This window comes from Vanrija albida, assembly GCF_041260175.1.
Source record: "Vanrija albida strain AlHP1 chromosome Unknown contig_7, whole genome shotgun sequence".
NCBI classification, from domain to species: domain Eukaryota; kingdom Fungi; phylum Basidiomycota; class Tremellomycetes; order Trichosporonales; family Trichosporonaceae; genus Vanrija; species Vanrija albida.
The window spans coordinates 1,283,103-1,300,433 of NW_027191426.1; the positions used below are offsets into that span (position 1 = coordinate 1,283,103).

General features: G+C 67.0%; 10 protein-coding genes and 2 non-coding genes across 12 annotated transcripts; 7 read left to right on the top strand and 5 right to left on the bottom strand.

Moving 5' to 3' along the window:
• Positions 1 to 434: 434 nt before the first annotated feature.
• Q8F55_008945 (uncharacterized protein) lies at positions 435 to 797 on the top strand (the record flags this gene model as incomplete). Its single annotated transcript, XM_069357325.1, has 1 exon — positions 435 to 797. The coding sequence occupies one exon, from the start codon at positions 435 to 437 to the stop codon at positions 795 to 797; it is 363 nt and encodes a 120-aa protein (XP_069205262.1).
• A 458-nt stretch (positions 798 to 1,255) lies between these two features.
• Q8F55_008946 (uncharacterized protein) lies at positions 1,256 to 1,635 on the top strand (the record flags this gene model as incomplete). The annotated part of the gene is made up of 2 exons (XM_069357326.1): positions 1,256 to 1,562; positions 1,595 to 1,635. The coding sequence occupies 2 exons, from the start codon at positions 1,256 to 1,258 to the stop codon at positions 1,633 to 1,635; spliced, it is 348 nt and encodes a 115-aa protein (XP_069205263.1).
• A 499-nt stretch (positions 1,636 to 2,134) lies between these two features.
• Positions 2,135 to 2,539, top strand: Q8F55_008947 (uncharacterized protein; the record flags this gene model as incomplete). Its single annotated transcript, XM_069357327.1, has 2 exons — positions 2,135 to 2,411; positions 2,451 to 2,539. The coding sequence occupies 2 exons, from the start codon at positions 2,135 to 2,137 to the stop codon at positions 2,537 to 2,539; spliced, it is 366 nt and encodes a 121-aa protein (XP_069205264.1).
• A 565-nt stretch (positions 2,540 to 3,104) lies between these two features.
• Q8F55_008948 (uncharacterized protein) lies at positions 3,105 to 3,584 on the top strand (the record flags this gene model as incomplete). The annotated part of the gene is made up of 1 exon (XM_069357328.1): positions 3,105 to 3,584. One exon carries the CDS (start codon positions 3,105 to 3,107, stop codon positions 3,582 to 3,584), a length of 480 nt encoding a protein of 159 aa, XP_069205265.1.
• Positions 3,585 to 3,816: 232 nt separating this feature from the next.
• On the bottom strand, positions 3,817 to 4,362 carry Q8F55_008949 (uncharacterized protein; the record flags this gene model as incomplete). Its single annotated transcript, XM_069357329.1, has 1 exon — positions 3,817 to 4,362. The coding sequence occupies one exon, from the start codon at positions 4,360 to 4,362 to the stop codon at positions 3,817 to 3,819; it is 546 nt and encodes a 181-aa protein (XP_069205266.1).
• Positions 4,363 to 5,180: 818 nt separating this feature from the next.
• On the bottom strand, positions 5,181 to 5,651 carry Q8F55_008950 (uncharacterized protein; the record flags this gene model as incomplete). The annotated part of the gene is made up of 1 exon (XM_069357330.1): positions 5,181 to 5,651. One exon carries the CDS (start codon positions 5,649 to 5,651, stop codon positions 5,181 to 5,183), a length of 471 nt encoding a protein of 156 aa, XP_069205267.1.
• A 288-nt stretch (positions 5,652 to 5,939) lies between these two features.
• Positions 5,940 to 6,969, bottom strand: Q8F55_008951 (uncharacterized protein; the record flags this gene model as incomplete). The annotated part of the gene is made up of 3 exons (XM_069357331.1): positions 5,940 to 6,107; positions 6,147 to 6,499; positions 6,924 to 6,969. The coding sequence occupies 3 exons, from the start codon at positions 6,967 to 6,969 to the stop codon at positions 5,940 to 5,942; spliced, it is 567 nt and encodes a 188-aa protein (XP_069205268.1).
• A 744-nt stretch (positions 6,970 to 7,713) lies between these two features.
• Q8F55_008952 lies at positions 7,714 to 7,802 on the top strand. Its single transcript has one exon. It is a non-coding gene; the product is annotated as a tRNA-Cys (tRNA).
• Positions 7,803 to 7,811: 9 nt separating this feature from the next.
• Q8F55_008953 lies at positions 7,812 to 7,910 on the top strand. Its single transcript has one exon. It is a non-coding gene; the product is annotated as a tRNA-His (tRNA).
• A 537-nt stretch (positions 7,911 to 8,447) lies between these two features.
• Q8F55_008954 (uncharacterized protein) lies at positions 8,448 to 10,274 on the bottom strand (the record flags this gene model as incomplete). The annotated part of the gene is made up of 1 exon (XM_069357332.1): positions 8,448 to 10,274. One exon carries the CDS (start codon positions 10,272 to 10,274, stop codon positions 8,448 to 8,450), a length of 1,827 nt encoding a protein of 608 aa, XP_069205269.1.
• Positions 10,275 to 11,295: 1,021 nt separating this feature from the next.
• Q8F55_008955 (uncharacterized protein) lies at positions 11,296 to 13,099 on the top strand (the record flags this gene model as incomplete). The annotated part of the gene is made up of 8 exons (XM_069357333.1): positions 11,296 to 11,354; positions 11,401 to 11,425; positions 11,491 to 11,569; positions 11,622 to 11,687; positions 11,783 to 11,858; positions 11,912 to 12,072; positions 12,146 to 12,652; positions 12,723 to 13,099. The coding sequence occupies 8 exons, from the start codon at positions 11,296 to 11,298 to the stop codon at positions 13,097 to 13,099; spliced, it is 1,350 nt and encodes a 449-aa protein (XP_069205270.1).
• A 188-nt stretch (positions 13,100 to 13,287) lies between these two features.
• Q8F55_008956 (uncharacterized protein) lies at positions 13,288 to 16,969 on the bottom strand (the record flags this gene model as incomplete). Its single annotated transcript, XM_069357334.1, has 3 exons — positions 13,288 to 13,310; positions 13,378 to 16,329; positions 16,366 to 16,969. The coding sequence occupies 3 exons, from the start codon at positions 16,967 to 16,969 to the stop codon at positions 13,288 to 13,290; spliced, it is 3,579 nt and encodes a 1,192-aa protein (XP_069205271.1).
• Between the last annotated feature and the right edge of the window lie 362 nt (positions 16,970 to 17,331).

The window sequence follows — 17,331 nt, forward strand, 5'->3', positions numbered from 1 at the left end:
GTCGCTCGTGTGATGACAGCGTCTGTGCGTTGCGGCGTCGCGCCATTAAATGCAGAGAAGGATGTTCTTTTATTCTTGCTCGGTTCCTCGTGACGTGGGTGCTTGGCGTCGAGCTTGAGGAGGATGGAGCAGAAGCGAGGAGCTAGGAGGCGAGGGATCGAGGGATGTGAATGGGTGTGGCGGTCGCGTGTATTTCTCGTGGCGTTTCCTGAAGTAGTCACGTGATCATGGCCAGCAATGACCTCATGCGACGACGAGCTCGACGAGAACCGGTCTCACAACATCCATCGCGACGCCCAACGACGAGCAGCGCGCTACGCCCTCACACTCAACCCATGGTCTTGAGAGCACCTATATCCATCAGAGTAGTCGCATCACGGCCGCTTCCTGCCATTCGACCCCCGCCAGCTCTCAACCGCCCCGCCACCCGCGCCATGACCTCGACCACCTCCACCCCCGCCGCCGCGCAGTCCGAATTCATCACGGTCCTCATCGCGACCCCGCCCGCGGCGTCCGACACGCTCGCGCGCTCGCTCGTCGGCGCGCGCGTCGCCGCCTGCGTGAACCGCGTACCGGGCGTCAAGTCGACGTACCGCTGGAAGGGCGAGGTCGTCGTCGACGACGAGGAGGTGCTCGTGGTCAAGACGACGCGCGCGGCGTTCCCGGCCCTCGAAGAGCTCGTGACCAAGGAGCACCCTTACGACGTGCCCGAGATCATTGCGCTGCCGATCGTGGCGGGCAACCAGGCGTATCTCGACTGGCTGCGCGAGAATGTGGGGGCGGGCGCGCAGGCTTGAGGTGGCGCAGGCTCGAGGTATGCCCCGTGTGGGAGCGCGCTGACGATAGCCGCGGCACGGGGTGACGAGGTGGCGAGGGGTTGGGGAAAGACGGCAGACACGAGTGAGAGTACACGGATGCGGATGGATAAGGACGTGGGACCGCCAGGCGTCGGCGCTGCCGACGTTCCTCGGATGCAAAGGACTGGAGCTGTCGTGGGCTGGCGCGTGGGGGCGCGGGACCATGGGACGGGGGCTAGGAGAGCCCAGGACAGTGGATACGAGCCGGCGGGCCTCAGCTCGGGACCTCTGCTCGGGGAACACGTCGGCCACGGAGATTGGCTAGATGGCGGCGACGGCGGCGGCGGTGGGCGGCGTGGACGGGCCACCGTCCACGTCGACTGGCTCTCGCCCCCCCGCCCCGCCCCTCAAATTTATGCCCGACCACACCTCAGCTATCACCAACAGCAACACCTACGATGGGCCGCGAGCAGGGCTCAGTCGTGCCCCTCACCGACACAGCAGCAGCCTTCACCCTCTTCCTCCTCGCGCTGGCCGCGGCGCTGGCCCCGATCCACCTGTACTCTGCCGCCGCGCGCGCCGCCGCCGGCGTGACGTGGGCCGGGCTGCCCGACCGGCGGGGCTACGCCGCAGCCGTAGAAGCGCGCACCGCGCACACTTTCGCCCGGGTCGACGGCGTGCTCGTCGCGTACCTCCCCCCCGCGTGTATGCTCGAGTTGACGGCGTGGCTCGTCGGCGCGCTCGCGTTGGCCGGCGCGCTGGGAGGTGAGTGCGGCGTCGGGGCGAGCTGACGGCAGCGCTGGGGCAGCGCCGGGCGTTGATCGCGGCGACGGGTTAGTGGTGGACGGGATTCGAGAACCAAACAAGACAAGGAAGGTGAGGCGAGGCCGATGACGTCGGCCTCGCCGCCTGTCGCCGTTTAATAAAGCAGATGCATACAGCCAGTTCGTGATGCATCTGAAACTGGAGCAGCGAGCAGCGAGCACAAGTGCATGCACACCCCCGCTGCACGCCTGCTGCGCGTAGGCGGCCCGGGTCGGGGCGAGCACGCACCGTAGCGACAGCGCCAGCCGTGGTGGGCCGCGACTCGCACCGCCACGCCCAGGCCAGTCGCGCCGGCGGCGCCGCGCACCCAGCAGCACTCCACCGCTGTGCGACGCTCGCCGGGTCGCTTTGCTTTCCAGCTGTATGACGCCAGGTGACCGCTTGCCCTGTGCTCGCTGGTCCAGGTCGGCTGGGCACCAGCAGCACACCAGCACGCTATAATACTTCACCTCCCCCCCTCGCAAGCCCTCCCCCCCCACCCCCCGAGCTGGCCTCACCCCCCACCCCCCACAATGTACCCACCGCACGGGCACGCGCCGTACTCGCGCGGCCTGCCGCTCCTCCTCGGGGCCGTGTTCGCCGCGCTGGCGTTCGCGCTCGGCATCCTGCTGGACAGCGCCGTCGTCGAGACCAAGACCCGCGAGACGCCGCCGCCAGGGCTCGTCGCCTACGCTGCAGCTACAAACGCCACGTGCGCACACCCCGCCGTGCCCTCCCTCCCGGCGGGCGTCGCGCTCGAGGCGTGCGCCTGGCTCGTGGCGATTACGGCGATTGCCGCGCGGGTTTCGCGTACGTCCGACCCGACGCCGCTCGCTGACGCTCGCCCAGTCTCCCTGGAGGAAGAAGACACCGAGGCCAAGCGCTTCGCGAGGATGCACCGCCGGCGCCTGCGCCGCGCCGCGTTGATAGCACCATGAATCGCTGGCCGATGTATCCAGTTCGGCCGAGTTGCCCGCTGCATAGTGTGGCAGCGGCGGCGCCACAGGGGGGGCGAGGGCCGCGAGGGCCGGGGGTCGGCGCTGTCGCCGGGCGCGGGGCGGGCGGGCGAGGAAGGGAGGAGAGATACGCGGCCAGGTGCGAGTCAGGCGTAGAACACGGCCTTCGGAGGGCGAGGCAGCTGTCGTGAGGAGGCCGCACACCACTCCCATCGAGGCGAGAGCACACACCACCCCGTCACCTGCGCCGCCGCCCCCGCAGCCGCCACCCCCGCCGGCGCGACCCTAGGCAGAGCCCAGGCCTACTGCGCCGAACGCTGCACGGCGGCCTGCGCTGCACGGCGGCCTGCGCTGCGTGCTGCGTCGGGCGCTGCGATGCGCTGCGTTGCGTTGCTTTGCCCGCCGGCTGCCCGAAATCTTGATAAGGCGGTGCGCACCATACCAACCGGCACAAATAGGCCACAACAACGGCGGCGACGACAGCTACGGCGCGACGACGGCTCAACGACGGCGCGACACGACGACGACTCACACCAGCCCGACACCCATGCGGCTCCACCTCCCCCGCCTGCTCGACCCGCGCCTGCTGCTCTACAGTTCCAGCTTGGCCGGGGGCGCGGGCGACGGCGCGGGCGCGACGGACACACCAGCCGCGACGGACGGCGCGGTGCTCTCCCTCTCGCTCTCGGTCCCGCCTGCGGCCGACGCGGCGGCGAGCACCGTGGCAGATACTGGGCTCGCGGCCGACGCGCTGCCCCAGCCCACGGCGTCGAGCGCCGTCACGCCGACGACGGGCGTGCCGGCGCCCGCGGCGCTCTCGACCGTCACGACGACGGGCACGAGCGCCGTCGTGTCCACTACGACCGTCTCCTCGCCGCCCGCCTCCAGATCAGCGGCTTCTTCATCCCCTCCCTCATCCTCGGCACCATCACCACGCGCATCGAGCTCAAGCGCCCACCGCACCCGCGCTGGTACCCTGGCCGGTACCCTCGTCCTCGCTGCTGCGCTCCTCGCGGCGTGCGCATGACACCGAGACGTCGGCAAATGATGGACGGGGCGAGGCGACGCGGCCCGGGGCCCGCACACAGCGGCATTGGCCGAGCCGACGGCCTGCTCGTCGCCAGGGCGAGCGCTGCGCACGGCCGTCGTCGTCCACCAACGCTACACTCGTTCATCGCCACGCCACGCCCGTGCACCCCCCCCCCGGTTAGTCGCCACATATGCATGTACAAACCAATGTCCTGTCTACCTCGCTGCCGCTAGAGCGCGGCCACGACGGCCGCGACAACGGCCGCGGCGAGCACCGGCGCGGCCAGCGCGCCGGCAGCGTCCGTCGCCTGCGGGATGCCGCTGGGCGCCGGCGTGCGGTTCGTTTCCGTGGCCGTGATCTTGTATGTGAACTGGTCGACGACGCTCGTCGTCGACTGCGGGCCCGTGTTGTTGCCGTTGTTGTTGTTGTTGCCCGACGACGTGTTGTTGCCGCCGCCGTTGCCGCCGTTGTTGTTCGTGCTGTTGCCGCCGTTGCCGCCGTTGTTGCCGCCTGATGGCGCCGCGCTCTGCGAGTTGCCGTTGTTGCCCTGCGTGTTGCTATTGCTCTGCGAGTTGTTGCCGCCGTTGTTGTTGTTGTTGTTGTTACCGCCGTTGTTCGGCGTCGGCGAGGGCTGCTGGCTGTTGTTGTTGTTACCGCCGCCGCTGCTGCTCTGCGCAGGCTGGTTACCGCCGTTGTTGTTACCGCCGCCGTTGTTGTTGTTGTCCTGCGCGAGGGCCGACGCGGCGAGCGCGAGCGCGACGAGGGCGATGCGCATGTTGTGGGTGTGGGGGGAGGGGGGGACGGGGGGGAGGGAGGGGCAGCGGACAAGGGGGTGACCGAGGCGACGAGGAAGGTGCCGGGGGAGAGTAGTGCTCGTCGCTACAGCTTACGGCGTGGCGGGGGGATGCAGGCGAGCGAGAGGTGTCGTCGCCGTCGTCGTCGTGGCGAGATGGAGAAGAGTGCGATGTGAGAACTGGGCCAGGGAGAAAAACGTGACGACGGCGGTGAGGCGACGGCGACCAAACATTCCAGCGGCCGTCGCTCGGCGCACTCGGCAGGCGGCCGTGTCCCCCTCGCCGGCGTCGCATCCGCGCTGCGCTGCGTCGCCGCGCCGTCGTCGTCGGCGGTGCTGCTCTGCCAGTGCATGCCGCTCGGCAGGCGACCGTCGCCGTCGCCGCCCGCGCCCTCCGCAGTCGCTGTCAGCTGCTAGTCAGGGCTGGCCAGGCTCTGGCAGCGATCCAGGGCGGCCCTGGGTGTGATGTGATGCCCATGTCCATGTCATCGCGTACTCGTCGGCGCCGTTCGCGCTCTGATGAGCTGATGATCTGATGCAGCTGCTGCCATGCGCGAGCTCACAGCAGTGGGCGACGCCGACGCCGACGCCGGCACTGGCCGTGGTCCCCACGCCGAGGGAGGGCGCCGCGCCCAAGCAACCTCGGCCGCGCGATCGCCGCCGCCGCGCGACCTCCCCCTCCTGCACCCCCTTCCCACCAACAACGATCGCTGCATCGCAGCCCAAAGCTAACATGTATAGAATATCCTGCGTATCCGCCCCCCCACCCCGCTCCCTTCATCCTCCCTCCCCTCCCCTCGCTAGAAGGTGATACCGGCAAACACGGCGGCGGCGACGATCGCGCCGGGGACGAAGAGCCTCTCGCCGTCGCTCCCCTTGGTGCCGTTGGTCGGCGCCGGCGCGATAGAGCTCGCGCCCGTGCCAAAGTTGGTCGCGTTCGCAGTCGCCGTCGCGGCCGTGCCCGTGCTGTTGAGCGCGTCGCTCGGCGCGCCGGTGAAGCTCGCGTCCGAGGGCACCGGCGCCGTCGAGAGGTTGGCCGGCACGACCGTCTCCTCTGGCGCGAGCGTGATGTTGCCCGCGGCCGCCGTGGCGTTGGCCACGGCGCTCGCGTCGAGCGACACGCTCGTCGACGCGCCCTCGTCGAACCCGGCGTCGCTGGACGCGGCGTCGCCCCCGTCCGAGGGGGAGGCCGACTCGGAGGCCGACGCGTCCTGGGCGATCGCGAACCCGGCCGCGGCGAGGACGAGCGCAGTGTAGAGTGATGTGCGCATGTTGTTGTGTGGATGCGAGGTGATGGGAGTTGAGAGTAATGGATGGGCTGGCTGCGTGTGTTTGTGATGGCCGCTGGCGTCGCATCCCGCGGCCTGGCTCGTTTGAGCTTGCTTCTCCTGGCGTCACACGGCGGGCACATAACACAATATCGACTCTTTGGGAAAGTGAACAACAACCCATGCTTCACGTCATGGGCAACAGTAACGCAGATGCATACAAGTCAATGCATGCACAACAACTACGCCGGTGTCGCCTCGCGCACGACTACAGCTGTCCTCGCACACGTCCTACGGCACGAGATCGGTCCGCACCCACCCGTCCTGGCCCAACACCCACTCGCGGCGGCGGTGCGGCGCCGTGCGCAGCTCGAGGATCTCGACGCGGCGCGGCACGATGGCGAGGACGGCGAAGTTGGCCTGCGCGAGCGCGAGGGCCGCGTGCTGTTCTGGCGTGGTCTAGAGGGCGTCAGTCAGCGTCACCACCGCTGGGCTCACCGCTTCGGGGGGCACGGCCGCGGGCCAGGTCTCGGGGGGCGGCGCGTCGGCCAGCAGACTACCGGGCGTCGCGGGCCGGGCAAACGTCGCGCGGAGGTAGTCTCCTATGCCGTGCTCGAAGAGGCGCGCGCGCTCGTCGGCCCACCACGCGCCTGAGGACTCGGGCGCGTCCGGGTCGAGGGGGGCGCCCTCCCCGCCCGCGGGCCCGACGGCGAACGCGTCGCCCCGGATACGGAACTGCACGAGCGAGCTCTGGAACAGCCAGGCCGCCTCGACCGCGGGCGAGGCGGCGATCTGCGCGAGCTTGGGCATGCGCGTGTCGGTCGTGCTGAGGAGCAGGCCGGACGGCGAGACTGGCGTCGGCGTCAGCTGGGCCAGGGGAAGGGGGGCGGCGCTTACTTCCGCGGTGGACGACGTGCCGCACGCGCGGCTCGCCGCGCTCGGTCGTCGCGAGCGTGTACACTGGGGTCAGTGGGGGCGGAGGGGCGGCGCACCGTTCTGCCGCGGGAACTCTTTGAGCTGCGACTCGAGGAGCGCGAGCCACTCGGGCTTGGGCTTGGGCATTGGGGGGGGGGGGGGGCGTGGGCGGCGGTGGGGAGGGGCGGCGGGTGGGGAAGGGAGTGGCGCTGCGGGGTGGGCGATGCTAGCCTGTCGCTCGCTGCTGCTCGGCGCCGGTCGGGTCGTGAGTGGGAGGTGGGAGGTGGGAGAGAGGGAAAGAAGGCAGATGTAGCAGCCCTCGATGTCGACATTGACGACCTCCACCGGCCCTCCACCTACAAGCAAGCGCCCGTGGCCCCGTGGCACCGGACTCGCCGTGTGCCATGCTGAATCATGCGCTGTACAACGGCCACTGCGCCGTCCGCGACTCGGGGTCCCCGCTGGCTACGCAGTCGGCCGCTGCTGCATGCTGCATGAGTAATCTTGTACTAGTCGTCACTGGTTCGGGGCGATTCGCGGTAAGCTTGCGAAGAGCCTGAGCCGGCCCAGGCCGGTCAGCGGCGAGCAGTACGGCGGCGCAGCGCTGTACGTAGACAGGCCGGGTGCTCTCGTACGGTGACAGCGACGCACTACTTCCTCTGGCGAAAGAAGGAGGGTGCTGGGGGGAGGGGGGAGGGGGGAGGAGGTCAGTGGCAGGAGGCATGGCAGGTGCGCTCTGCGAAGGCTGCCTGGTCGTACCTCCCCACCTCTGAGGCTGCCCGGGAGTCAGAGCGTCGTCTTCTTTGCATGATTCCCACTCTGTGTTCCTGCAACTCCTGCGAGGATACCAAGTTGGGCCGACAGCGGTCGAGCTGGCCCAAACGAGTCCACTGACCGACACGCCCTCGACACCTTCAGCTGCCCGCGACACCCCCCTCCGCCCGCCAGTTGCACGCCCCAACGCACTGACTCCCACAGAGAAGACTCCCCAGCATGCACAGCACACATACCTCGCAGCGAGGAGCTCGGCCTGCACACGGTATCACACCCAGCGGCGCGAACTCGTGCCACTCCCTCGCCTCACAGACCGCCCAATCAGCCCCCGCCCGGCCCGCCCAAACCCGACCGAAAGCTCCCGAAATCATCCCAAGTGGCTTTAGCACAGTGGTAGATTGCGGCGGATTGCAACTTTACAGTCCAAAAATCCGTAGGTCCCCGGTTCGATCCCGGGAAGTCACTGTTACTCCAGCTCGTATAGTGTAGGTGGTTATCACTGGTCGTTGTGGTTCACTGGTTGTGATTCACACTGCTTCCGACCCGACCGCTGTTCGACTCAGCGTGCGAGCACGTAACATTTTTGGACGCATGCATGCCGAGCGCACAGCGCGAGGTTGTGCATGCATGGGGCGTCGGGCACATGCATGCGCGGCGGGCGCGGCGTTGCCGGCCGGCGTTGGGGGTGTTGGCGGGGCGTGGGCGGCGGGCATCGGACCTCGCCAGGCCTTGTGATTGACGGCCACGGTAAGGGGAAGGGGCCAGAGGTCAACGGTGTAGCGCGTGCAGCAGGATGTAGGAGGGGTGGTGAGCTGGGGGAATGGGGACGCAGGGGGGTGTAGTTCGCGGGTCGTAGGAGGACGGCGGATCTGCGGATCTGCGGATGGTCAGGTGCCACGCGCCGTGACGGCCCCGACGATCTTGAGCATGCGACTCCTTCAGTCGATCCGTGTCCATCACTGCCCGCCCGTTCCGTGCTGATGATAGCAGCTTTGGGCGCCCGCGCCTCACACCACGGCCCGACACGCTCATCACTCGCCCCCCGCACCCACACCCCTGCCCACAGCCCCACGCACACCCAGCTCATCGCATATGCTACAAGTCTAGATCCTACGCGCCAACGTTCCCCATGGCCTTCTTCAGCCGCTGCCTCAGCGCGTCGTCGCGGCTCAGCGCCGACGACGACCCCTCGCCGACGTCGAGGACCGCGTCGGCCGTCACAGGCGCAACGGGCGCAGCCTTGAGGCTCGACTGGCGCCCGACCGGGGTGGCCGCGCCACTACCAGGCGGCGAGACGTTGGTGTCGGGCGCATTGTGCTCGGCCGTGTGCCTCCGCACAGGCGCGAGCTCGGGTATCCGCGCCACCGTCTCGGTGCACACTGCGCGGCGCTGCCAGCGGCGCCGGCGCGTAAACTTGCCCAGGCCGCCCTTGGCGCCCATGTTCTCCCACTTGTTGTCGCCGTACACCCAGCCGTCGGCGTCCGTCACCTCGTTCGTCTCGGTGATGGCGCCGGCGCCGTCCGCCGTGTCGGCCACGCTGGCCTCGGACGCGGCCTCTGAGCCGGCACGGAGGCGGCGGATGTCGGTGGTTTTCGTGGGCGAGGACGAGGGTGATGCGGCGGGAAGGCCGGATACGCCCTTGAGTCTGCCCAGGCCCTTGGCGAACGCCGACTCAGCCATGGACGGCGAGCGGCTGTCGTCTGGCGAGGTGGAGAAGAGGCCAGAGGATGGGCGGGAAGACGCTGTCGGCGACTTGGCCTCCTCCTCGACGATGGGGGGCACGGGGGCCGCGGCGGCAGGTGGCGCGGTGCCGTCCGAGGCCTTGCGCACTACCGCCCAGTCGTCGTCAATCCAGCGCCACGTAGCCGTGCGGCGGACCTGCGCGCGCGGCTCGGACTTTGTCGGGGCTGGCAGGTCGATCGAGCTCGGAGGCGGGAGGGCGAAGGAACCCGGGGGCGACACTGGGAGGAGGTGCGAGTCGCACCAGCTTGGCCGCTCCTGCGGGAGCAGCGCCGACGTCCAGTCGAGGCCCATCCACCAGCGCTGGTTCTCAAACACCTCAAACTTGAAGTAGATGGGGCTGCCGTGGGCGACAAAGTCGTCGTCATCGTCGTCCCCGGTGGCCTCGGGCTCCAAGTTGAAGATGAGCGTGTCGGATGGAGTACGGCTCGCGGCCCACTTGGCGCGCAGCCACCCGAGCGGCGACGATGCCTTGTAGTCTGCGCCCGGTGGCGATCCAAAGATGAAGAGGAACGTAAGCGCGACGGTGCGGCGCACCGCCAGGCTCTTGGACAGCAGGTGCACCGTGTGTGCGAGGAGCGGGCTCGGCGCAAGGATGAGCACTGTGCCGACGAGGGCGAGGAGGACGCGGGTGCCAAGGGCGTGCCAGACGCCCAGCCAGACGCCCCAGAGCACGAGAAAGCCGCGGATGAGGCGGCGGGCGCCGAGCTGCCGGAAGCGCGCGTACACTGCCGAGAGCGGCGGGATGGGGTTCGGGGGGAGCAGCGCGTGGATGCGGTACATGTCCGAGACCGAGAGGAGGAGGGTCTCGCTCGTCGCCGGCGCGTTCGGGCTCGGGTGCAGGGGCGGCACGGTCGACTTGCCGAGGCGCAGCCTTCCCAGCGGGATGAGCGGCGCGAAGACGAGCGGCGGGACGAGGAAGGCGAACGCATACGTGAAGCCGAGGCACGTCGCCCACCATCCCAGCAGGACGAGGTACGACTCGAGCCTGCGCTCTGGCTTCCACGCGAGGATCTCGAGCGCCGCGCGCAGGGCCGAGGTCGGCCCGGCAAAGAGGATGAGCAGGCGGAGCAGGGGCGCAGGCAGCGCAGCGACCAGGTCGGCCGGCTGGACCTGCACCGTTGCCTGCTGCTGCTGCTGGGCTGCTGCTGCTGCTGCTGGCGCTGGCGACGCCGACGAGGGTGCAGCCGAGCTCATGGGTGGATGGTTGTGATGGGAGATGTTGTTGTCCGGCCAAAAGAGATGTCGTCGTCGTTGGCGTCGTGGACACGGCGAAACAAGCCAGAGGCCAGCGGCGAACGGCACTCCGGCTGACTTTTGGTCGACTTGCCGGACACGTGAGGCTAAGGGATGGCCGAGCAGTGCCAGTGGCCAGTGGGCTGGTGCTACAACCTAACGCGGGCATGCATGCATCCGGAGATGGGGCATGCCACAGGCGGCGGGTCAAACTATACAGCGAGCCATGCATCGTCATGCATGCGAGTGGTCTCTGCATGCTCTTGTCGACGCTGGCAGGCGACATGTCGGTGCGCGCACGTCACCGGCTTACGGCCTGCGTTCGTTAAACACGTCACAAGGAGATCCCCTGCCACCTCCGTGAAGCGGCACTGGCGCGACGCCGACACAGAGCCAGGCAGCACGCATCATGCCCGCGTTCAGCCCGTGCTATGACCGACGGACTCGGACCGGGACTGGCCTGCCTGAGCTACCAGCCCGCCCGCCTGCCCGCCTGGTGACGAAGACTTGGCCATCTTGGCTCCCGTTTGCGTTTGGTACGCGTTCCCGCCAGGCACAGCAGAGATTTTTGTGGTGCGTCGTGGCGGCATACAGAAGGTTGCTGCTGCCTGCTGGCTGCACCAGCGACGCCGACGTGTGCACTGTGTTCGCTGCAACAGCCTGTTCGCCGCATTCTCTGCTCTTAGCGAGCTGCATTGCATTGTCCGAGTCCAGTCTGTCGTTGGAGCCGTTTGCACTTCCCGCAGCAGTATCCCATCTCGTCGGTTGGACCCACCCGCGTTGGACCCACCCACTCGCCCGCCGCTGCCAGCCTGGCCACCCCAATTTATCCACCCAAATTTGCTTCCGTCACATCACCCACCCACGCAGGACACGCACCGTACGACGACGCGCACAGCACAGTGGCCTCCTCGTTGTTGACGGTCAAGCAGCGACGACATTGTTCCTCCTCTTCCTCCAACTCTTCCTCCCTCGGCTCATCATGGTGCAGGACAAGTACATCGGCCTCGCTCTGGCCTTCTCGAGCTCGGGACTGATCGGGTAAGTGGCAGCTGAAACTCAACGGGCCGCAGCTAACGCCCCCCAGCACATCGTTCATCATCACCAAGAAGGTGCGCCGGCCCCAGCGCGGCCCGCCGGGCCAGCGTCCCCCACACCCCGCGCGCTGACATTGCAGGGGCTCAATGATGCTGCGAGAAAGCCGCCCGTAGACTACCCCCACTCGCACCAGCGGCAAACGGGCCCTCGGAACGCGTGTACGTCGGCCTGGGCTCTGGCCGCGGCGGTGGAGCCGCGCTGACCCCGCAGCTGAGGACTTTGCGTACCTCCGCAACCCGATCTGGTGGGCTGGTATGATTACCAGTGAGTGGAAGGGCGGGATGCACGGGGCAGGAGCTGACATGGAACAGTGGTTATTGGCGAGGGTGGGTGTTGAGACGCCGCTTTGAGCGATGAAGCTAACCCGCCAGTGGCCAACTTCGCCGCGTACACCTTCGCCCCTGCGATCCTCGTGACCCCGCTGGGTGCCATGAGTGTTATTATCGGGTGCGTGTGGCCTGGTCAAGTGCTTCTGAGTGTCGACTGACGCTCGCCCGCAGTGCCATTCTCGCTTCCTTCCTTCTCGACGAAAAGCTCGGCCGCCTCGGCGTGCTCGGCTGCGCGAGCTGCATCATCGGCTCTGTGATCATCGTGCTGCACGCCCCGTCCGATCCCGAGGTCGAGACTGTCGACAAGATTCTCGAGTACGCTGCCAAGGCTCGTAAGTATCTGGTGACGACGTGGCTTGGCGCCGACGTCCCCTCCCCTCCCTCCCCTCACGGCTAACCTGCCAGCCTTCCTCGCGTACATCACGTTCGTGGCCATCTTCTCCACGTACATGATCTTCCGGGTCGCACCAGTACACGGGACAAAGAACCCAATGGTCTATCTATCTATTTGCTCGCTCGTGGGCTCGGTGTCGGTCATGGCCATCAAGGCGTTTGGCATCGCGCTCAAGCTCACCTTTGCCGGCAAGAACCAGCTCACCCACGTCAGCACGTACCTTTTCGGCTTTACGGTCGTCGGGTGCATTCTCGTGCAGATGAACTACTTCAACAAGGCGCTCGACACGTTCAGCACCAACGTCGTCAACCCGATCTACTACGTCTTCTTCACGACGGCGACCATCACGGCGTCGGCCATCCTGTTCCAGGGCTTCAACACGACCGACGTTGTCAACACCATCTCGCTGATTTGTGGCTTCCTCGTCATCTTCATGGGCGTGTACCTGCTCAACATCTCGCGTCAGCCCGAGAAGCCGACGCACCACCACTCGAGCAGCCTCGAGACTGGTTTCATGAGTGAGTGGGCGGGGGTGGCAGCAAGCATGCCCACCCCTATGTCAAGTTTCGCGCCTGACGCCTTGCCCAGACCCCCGCATGTCCATGTCTGGCCGCGTGTCGATGGAATCGCAGGGCCTCCCGATCTGGAACTACGGCTCGAACGGCACTGCGCCCGCGTCGTACGCGCCCGACGGTTCGCAAAACGGCTCGTCGCACGGCCGCCGCTCCAGACTGTTCCAGCAGCAGAACTCTACGCTGTTCAACGCATTCGAGGAGGAGGGCATGGCGCTCACCCAGCTCGACGAGGAAGAAGAGTCGGGCGACGAGCGCGACGAGCGCAACGACGCCAACCGCGACCAGCCTACGCGCACACTCGTGGGATCACGGCGCGAGCGCGGGTCGCGGGACCGTTCGCGCGAGCGCGAGGCCGACGGCGGCCGGCATCCCGCCTACCAGGATGCCTAGTGCTAGAGCTAGAGCTGTAGATGCCACCTGCCTCTTGTAGTGTGGCGTGGGTGCATGCCCGTGCCACTGTCACTGCCACCGCATGTATCTCGTGTACTACTATTCATGATGGGTACAGATTAATTAGGGGTGGCGGTGTGTGCGTGTGCGGCGTCGCCTCCTGCATTAACTGCCAACTACGTCTCGTCTCACGCCTCGGTGGATACAGTGGCTGGGGTGTGTCAGTGCCGTCGTTAACAAAGCCCAGGACATGGCCGCCAGGCCACGTCGAGACTCACGCTCGCGAATCTTCTTCTTGCCCGGCAGGCGGTCCTTGATGCCGTTTGTCATCCACTTGGCCGTCCTGTAGGCGCGGAGCTGTGCCATGCCGCGACCGCGCGACTCGAGCTGGCGCTTGTGTGCGCGCTTCATCTCCTTCTTCTCTGTGCGGTCAATCTTGCCGTCGTCCATAAACGTCGCCTGGCGCTGCGCCTGGATCTCCTGCCCCTCGATGAGGTCCCAGGCCTCGAGCGCGTGCCGGCGGCTCTGGCCCAGCCTGAGCTTTTCGTGCGAGTTGTCCAGGCCAGAGCTGTACTCCATGCGCACTTTGAGCTTGCCGATGACCTCGTACTCGTGGTGCTTTGGCGTCTCGTCGTTGATATAGTTCCACTTGAGGCACTTTGTGTGGTTTGACACGATGACGGGCAGCTCAATGTCGGTCGGCGTGTCGTCGACAATGTCCTGCAGCCAGAAGACGCTGAACGCGCCCGGCTGCCGCAGGCCAAACAGGCTGCGCAGGCCAGTGTTGCCAAACTCGAAAATCACGCTCGCCTGGTACCGGTGGTAGATGGGCAGGTGGACCTGCTCGAGGTCCCACACGACCGTGTCGCCGCCCTGGACCGCGCTCTGCCGCTTGGACATTGTCTCGGTCAGCTCAGCCGTGATGAGCTTGAGGCTCGTCTCGCGCACGTCGAGCTTTTCAAACTTGGCCGTGTCGATCGTGAGCCGCGCGTTGGACACGACGAGCGTGCCCGTGTCCCAGCCGCGCATCGCTGGCGGGATGCTCATCTTCATGCCGCGGAACGCAAACGAGATGTTGGCCTTGCCAAAGCCCACGCCCTCCTCGATGGGGAACATGCGCGTCACGCTCGAGCAGTCGGCGAAAATGTCGGCGAGGAAGACGTTGACGACGCCCATGATCGGGTCGTGCTCACGCAGGCGCGAGTCGCGGATCACGACGCGCACCTCCGTCGTCGTAAAGTCGCGGATAAAGACCTCTGTACCAGCTTCAAAGTACGGGTTGATAGCGTACTGCTTGACACGCGTCTTGTAGATGAGCTCGTCGTTGACAATAAACTCGCCGTAGCCCGAGGGCAGGTTCTCGGTCTGCTCGGACGGGTCGTCCGTGTCCTGGCCAGCCTCGCCCTCGCGCTCCTTGCCGCTCTTGCCCTCGAGGTGCTGGCGCTCGAGATTGTTGACCTGGTGCAGGACGATGGAGAGCACGCCCGACGGCCAGTGGGGGTCGGGGCGCGTCTTTGTGAGGTCTGGCTCGGGGGGCGGGAGGTCCTCCTTGGCCGGGTTGGGCGCCGCGTCGTACGGGTGCATCTCCTTGGATGTCGGCGTGCGCTCGACCACCTTCTCCTTTGCCTCCTCGGGCGTCAGCTCGCGCTGGAGCGACGGGTCGAGCGCCGCCTTCTCAAAGTACCCGATCGACCAGTTGAGCTTTCCGGGCATCTCGTTTGCGTCCTCGAAGCCCTTGAGCCCGTCCTCGCGGTCAAACATCTGGTTGGGGTGCTTCATGAGCTCCTCGACCTCGACCTGCACTCGGCCGACGAGGTCGTCGGCGCTGAGCTTGTCGCTGTCCCAGAGCATGAGGCAGACCGACTCCTTGCCGCGTACCTCGTCCATCGTCAAGGGCAGGAACGCCGTCTCCTCAAACACGGGGTTGAGGTCCTCGACAATGATACGTGTCGAGTACAGGGGGCGGCCGTAGTTGGCATACGCCAGCACAATGTACGGGTCCGACAAGCCGTTGCTGTCCTGGGCCGACAGCCCGACGCAGTAGTGAATCTTGACGATGAACACGCCGATCGAGCGCGTGTCGCCGACCTGGGCGCCGCTGAGCATGTCCTTGAGGTTGAGCGTCATGCTCTTGGGCACCGAGAGCTCGGATGTGCCGGCGGCGATACCCGACTTGACGAACGACGAGATGAAGGGCAGGTCGAGCACCGAGGGCAGGTGGCGCGAGAGCGGCACGGCCGACACGTCGATGGCGGGCACACCACACAGCGCAAAGGTCACCAGGCGCACGTACGGCGGCTCGGGGATGAACTGGACGCGGAGCCTCACGACGCCGACAATCTCCTCGATCTGGATCCAGATCGGGATGGGGATGTGGAACCAGTCGTACACGCCCAAGAAGAACTCGATGAGCATGTGGATGTTCTTTGCGCGCTCCTGCGCCCCAGCGCCAGGCAGCGCAGCGTAGCTGAACGAGCACTCAAAGTTATAGTAGTCGCCCGTCTGGTCCTCCTTGAGCTCCTTGCCTGCCGGGTCCTTCATGGGCTGGCCTGCGCCCTGGTCGATCCACTCTGTGCGGGGCCACTCGTGGTCCGTGTGCATGTCGGGCAGGGCGCGGATCGACGTCAGCCGGAGCGGGTTGGTGCCCTGGTCAATGTCGGTGATGCGCACGGCGTCGACGAAGCCAGGCAAACTCTGCTGCAGAATATCCTCGACCGTGTCGGCGAGCGGGACGAACATTTGCGGGTCGACCACACCCCACACGAGCTTGATCAGGCCGTTGAGCCACTCGACACTCTCAGGCATGGGCGGCGAGAAGGCCTCGCCGCGCGCGCGCGACAGATCGACGCGCACCTTCTCGAGGTCGCGGTCGATACCGCGCCCAAGCACCGAAATACCAGTCACGAACGCGGCGCCAAAGGCCCCACATACCACCGAGCGCCAGAAGAAGGCGCGGAACCCGCTGCCAAAGGCCACAAACAGCCACAGCACAAACATGCCGCCGATCGCAGCGTACTGCAGCAGCTGGAAGCGCTGCACAATCTCCTCCTGGCTGAGGCTCTGGGGAGGCGGGTACGCATTATACAGGACGTTTCCTCCGCGCGTCGCCGTGCGGCTGATGTCAAAGTCGCGCGGGTCGGCGTCCTTGACGATAATCTCGCCGCCAGTAATAGGATCACGTACACGGCGCTCGCCCTTGCGCGCGCGCTTGAGCCTGTCGGTCGGTTTTTCTGCCGTCAGCTCCACACCCCCAGCCTAACACCCACCATGGGCCTGGTTCATCTGGTGCATGAGGCGCTCCTTCTCCTGCTTTGCGGTCGTGGGGCTGACCGGGCCGACGCTCGAGCGGCGCCGGCGCCGGATCCACGAGTCGCGCGAGCCCGAGCTCGCGCGCTCGCGCCCCGACTCGATGCTGGCCTTCGAGTCGCTAACCTGGCCCGACTCGTCGCTGTGCGCGCGGCCCAGCTCAGCGGCGCGCGCCTCGACGATGCGCGCATACTCGTCCGCGTCGGCCTCGTGCTGCTTCTGCAGCTCGTGGTACGCGGCCACGGTCGGCACCTTGAAGGCGGCAGAGTAGCCATTGCCGAGGCGGTACGAGGGCGGCGCCTGCGGTAACTCGGGGAACTCGGTCACTGGCTTCTTGTGGGCCGACGTGTTGAGCGGCGTCAGCTGGTCGCGCGCCTCGTTGCGCGGCGGCGTCTTGGGGTCGGCCGCGGCCGGCGCGCGCGACGGGCTCGACGTCGCCTTGGCCGTTGGGGACGAGGGCCCGTCCCGCGCCCCCGACTTGGGCGGCACTGTTGGGGGCGGTGCGCTGGGCGTGCTGGGCGGGTCGCCCGCGGCGGGGGCGGGGGGTGCTTCCGTTGCGGACATGTTACGGCTGGGCCATGCGTTGTGTGTGTAGGAGTCTAGTTGGGAAGTGGAGTTGGTGGTTGCAAAGTGCGTGTCCTGTCGTCGCCGTCTGTGGTGTGGTTGCTCTCTTGTCGAGGAGGATGATGTCTCGCCCGCAGTCTCGTCTGGGTCTGGCTGGTAACTTAGTTGGCTTGTTCCTCTCGGCGCCACCGTGGAGTCGAGACACCAACCGATGGCAATGACGAGGCTGACGTCACTGGAGGGGCCGCCGGGCGGCAACACCCACTCCATCGCCATCTCGGGCCGGAATCAAAATTTCCGCAGCGATTGCCTTCCACCTGCACATGCACCACCCACACCACGCCACACCACATTTCGCTAGC